This window comes from Opisthorchis viverrini, assembly GCF_000715545.1.
Source record: "Opisthorchis viverrini unplaced genomic scaffold opera_v5_175, whole genome shotgun sequence".
NCBI lineage: Eukaryota > Metazoa > Platyhelminthes > Trematoda > Opisthorchiida > Opisthorchiidae > Opisthorchis > Opisthorchis viverrini.
The window spans coordinates 515951-519417 of NW_008751833.1; the positions used below are offsets into that span (position 1 = coordinate 515951).

Below are 3467 nucleotides of genomic sequence, written 5' to 3' on the forward strand. Positions count from 1 at the left end.
GGGACCCCATCCTGGAAGTCTCACCACACCAACAACACCCAAACTCTTCGTGATCTCTTTCACGCCTTTTTGCCAAGTCATGTGCTGTCCACCTCGCGGTTTGCGCCATCCCGAAGGAGGCACGGAGAACAACACTCGTCTTGGTAGACGATGTTTTGCCATCCACCATCAGACTGGAGAAAATCAGCGCAGTTCCTCCTGCCACTCATACCAGGAGTGCTCCTGAACGCATGATATACGAGAATGAAGCTCCCGTAATTAAATTTCCGTATTCATATCATGATTGAATGGACGAAAACCGAATTCCACGTTCTGAAACTCGAGGATTGTCATTGCGATCGACATTCATTTTCGGATAGCTCGTCTGAACGAAGGGCTTGCAGATGATGACCTACGACCGTAGGTAGAGTTTTGTGGAAACTGCAGCAGAATTCTCCAGTGAAGCCGGCAAAACATGCGAAGACGACCATGTCATTAATCATAGCGGAAAGCGGAAGGAACCTAGCTGACACACATGAATAACATGCATGTAGGGTTTCACGATGCCTAATCACCTAGCTAGATGTATTCGACGCCCAAACGGACAGTCCTGGAATATACATGTACAGCCCACTTGCGGAGGACGCATAACCAGTAGGTTTTTGAGACATGAAAGAGGGTAGGGTGGCGCAGCAATCGCATCTCCTGTCGACATCTGTGCACCAGTATTTTGATAAACAGGAAGCTTACTGTAAGGTGCTGTTCAGGCGAACCATATGGCGGAACAGTTGTCGGCTCTTCGTACAAAGTGCCTAAGACCAAAATAAACGTGTGGTAAATAATACACAAGTACTTCTAGATAGCTTTGGGAATGTGAAAACGGCTCAACATAACGTCCATAAGCCTCTGGTCGGCCGCATTTGTGTAGCCAACTTGCCCCTGACGAATTTTTCACCTGATATTGCTTGCCCACGATTTGCCCAAATAATTCTAAGATCCTGCACTTTCCACAAGTGCATGCATAACCGCACGTCCGGTATCCACATCGTCTGTGATAGGGAGTGTAAACCTTGTAACTACATGCTAGATATTAGTCGCTTTAAAAAGACTTACCTAAAACGGTTTATCGTGTAGCTTCTATCATTATGCACTAAATCCGGTAAGCGTCAAAACAGTGTTATCTGTTGCCATACGGAGGAGCACTTGTGGCTTTGGTCACCTTCCCAGGGATTCAGCACAAGCCCGCTGCCGGACTACCAAAGTTTCTTCCACGACTGAATACATCCGCTGTCTTAGTAAAACCCAAAAGTGCGTCATTGACTCAACAGAAATGCCCGACAATCTAGGAGATGGCTGTATGTGTCTGAATTGATAAGGACATTTAGAATTCATCAGCTCCAAAACGACGCACCACACACAACGGTGTTCCATAACTCAGCAGGGCCCTGCAGTCGCCTATCTCCCCATGGGTTAGCCGTCCACTTACCTAGAGCCAATCGACTTAGGAACCTTGTGACTGTGTTCAGGATAATAAGAGGTGACGGTGAGATAGCACTCTTGATCCCTTAGACAAAAGCTCACTGGATTCCCGGTGCCTCGTGTACTTTTTGTTAATGACAACTACGTCCAACTCGCTAGTTTCTTCGGATTTCCCGAATTTCCGTTGGCTTTGCTGGCCTGTTACACACCCACTCGTGACATAAGACAGCATTGTTGCTTCGATTGGTGGCCAAACGCAAGAATACCACATAGTTTTCCGTCATGTATTCATTTTACGCCGCCTCCAATGCCGGGAAGGATGAAAAGCGGAAAGCCTCCAATTTCTAAACAAGCGTACCTGTAACCTCTTCTGAAGCCATTCTGCGCCTTAGAAACTCGTTTCAAATTTCCCTGGAACCGTAGTTTACGGGTGAAAATCTTAAACAAAAAGATTTCGCATTTAATGGGTACATCAGAATCCTTAAATTCTCCAACTGTGACCGTAGCACTTTTGGAAGTTCTGCAAACGTATTCGAGGCCCACTGTGGACGCAGAATTCGTATTTTAATGGCTGCTGACGGCCTCGCACAGTTCTAAAGATGGTGAGAAATTTCGTGGAGCGGTCTGGTTTCTCCACGTGCTTTTCCCCTTATTGGATTTAAAAGTAATCTCTCGCCATTTACCTAACCGCCCAAGGTCACTCACGGCCAGCAAAGGTTTTCAGTTTTAGTTCATGCCACCTGACTATCTTTGATCTAGTCGAACCTCATGCCCATTTTACCCAAAAAGTTGGGAAATAACCTATCATTGCTATATATTTCTCCCTGTTTATGAAATTGTCCTCTTTTCCCGCAATCCCCACTACCAACAAATCCCCCAGTCATGCTGCATTCTGACTGTAAACGTATGATCAGCCAGACGATTTGCCACCCACATGTCAAGAATAAACCTTAATATTATTGCCAATAATTAAGCCTTCTCTGCCAGTAAATACTCATAATGAAGTAGCCATTCACGGCCTGTATGGAAAAAGGCTTCTATTGTTGCGGCAGTCATACCACCAAACAGTCACGGATTCACCGGTTGATACACAGGGTCGAGGCAGTTGCCCAAGATTCCCGGGTCGCTTTTGTACTTGTCGTCCAGTAGCTGCAGTTCACCTAAAAGGTACAAGTGAAAAAAGGGTGTAGCACTGCTCTTTATGTTCTCAGCGCGGGGCAGTATGCTCGCCAGCGCGAGGATTCGCATAAATAAATGTCTAATAGTGCTTTAAATTGGGTTCGAGAAGGAGCGTGTACAACAGTCGGAGGAAGGTCATTCCACGCACCTAATACCCGAAATGAAAAAAAGTTTTGTCTAATGAATGTGCGTGCCCTGAGCTTGAAAATTTTCCTACTATGTCCTCGCCGTGTGTTTCCTGGGTCAACGGTTTGCCAAGATTTTATCAAACAGGGCATAAGTAAGAATTAGGTCCCCTCGGAGGCGACGGTACTCCAGGGGAAAGAGAATCAAGCGTCCCAGACGCGTTTCGTGCTCCACGGATTTGGGACCAGCAACTATTCTCGTAGGAGCTCGCTGGACACGCTCAATGAAGGTGGAGTCTTTCGTGCGTCCTGAGTAGACAACTGGGTTGGCGTATTCCAAGAGCGGGCTGACGTAGGCCAAATGGGGTATTTGGAAGTCAATGGGAGAAACGCGGGAGAAGGTACGTCGGATCATCCGTAAAATGGCGAATGCCTTTTCAGGCGATTTCTCATGGAGCAGTGAGAGGGATAATTTTGAAGAGACCCAGATGCCCAAATGCCTTATGCCATCTATCCTCGTGATGTTTTCTGTTCCTTTTTCACCATGCATAACAAAGGCATTCGCTGAGTCTCCTCCAAACGACACATGGACGCACTTTTCATCATTCTGAGGAAGGTGCCAGTCCAACAACCACTGCTTGACAGCGTCTACATCCAATTGGAGGGCACTGGCATTGGAACTCCAGGATTTCAAGTCGTCCGCAA

The 3467-nt window shown here is 46.7% G+C and overlaps 1 protein-coding gene across 1 annotated transcript in view; it reads right to left on the reverse strand.

The window, feature by feature from the left end:
• The window catches only part of T265_14327 (hypothetical protein), a gene marked incomplete at both ends in the record, with an annotated part of 20364 nt that extends 19584 nt beyond the window's left edge, over positions 1-780 (reverse strand). The window contains one exon of the mRNA XM_009173152.1: positions 730-780. Within this exon, the coding sequence (XP_009171416.1) occupies positions 730-780 (51 nt within the window). The remainder of the gene's footprint in view (positions 1-729) is intronic.
• Between the last annotated feature and the right edge of the window lie 2687 nt (positions 781-3467).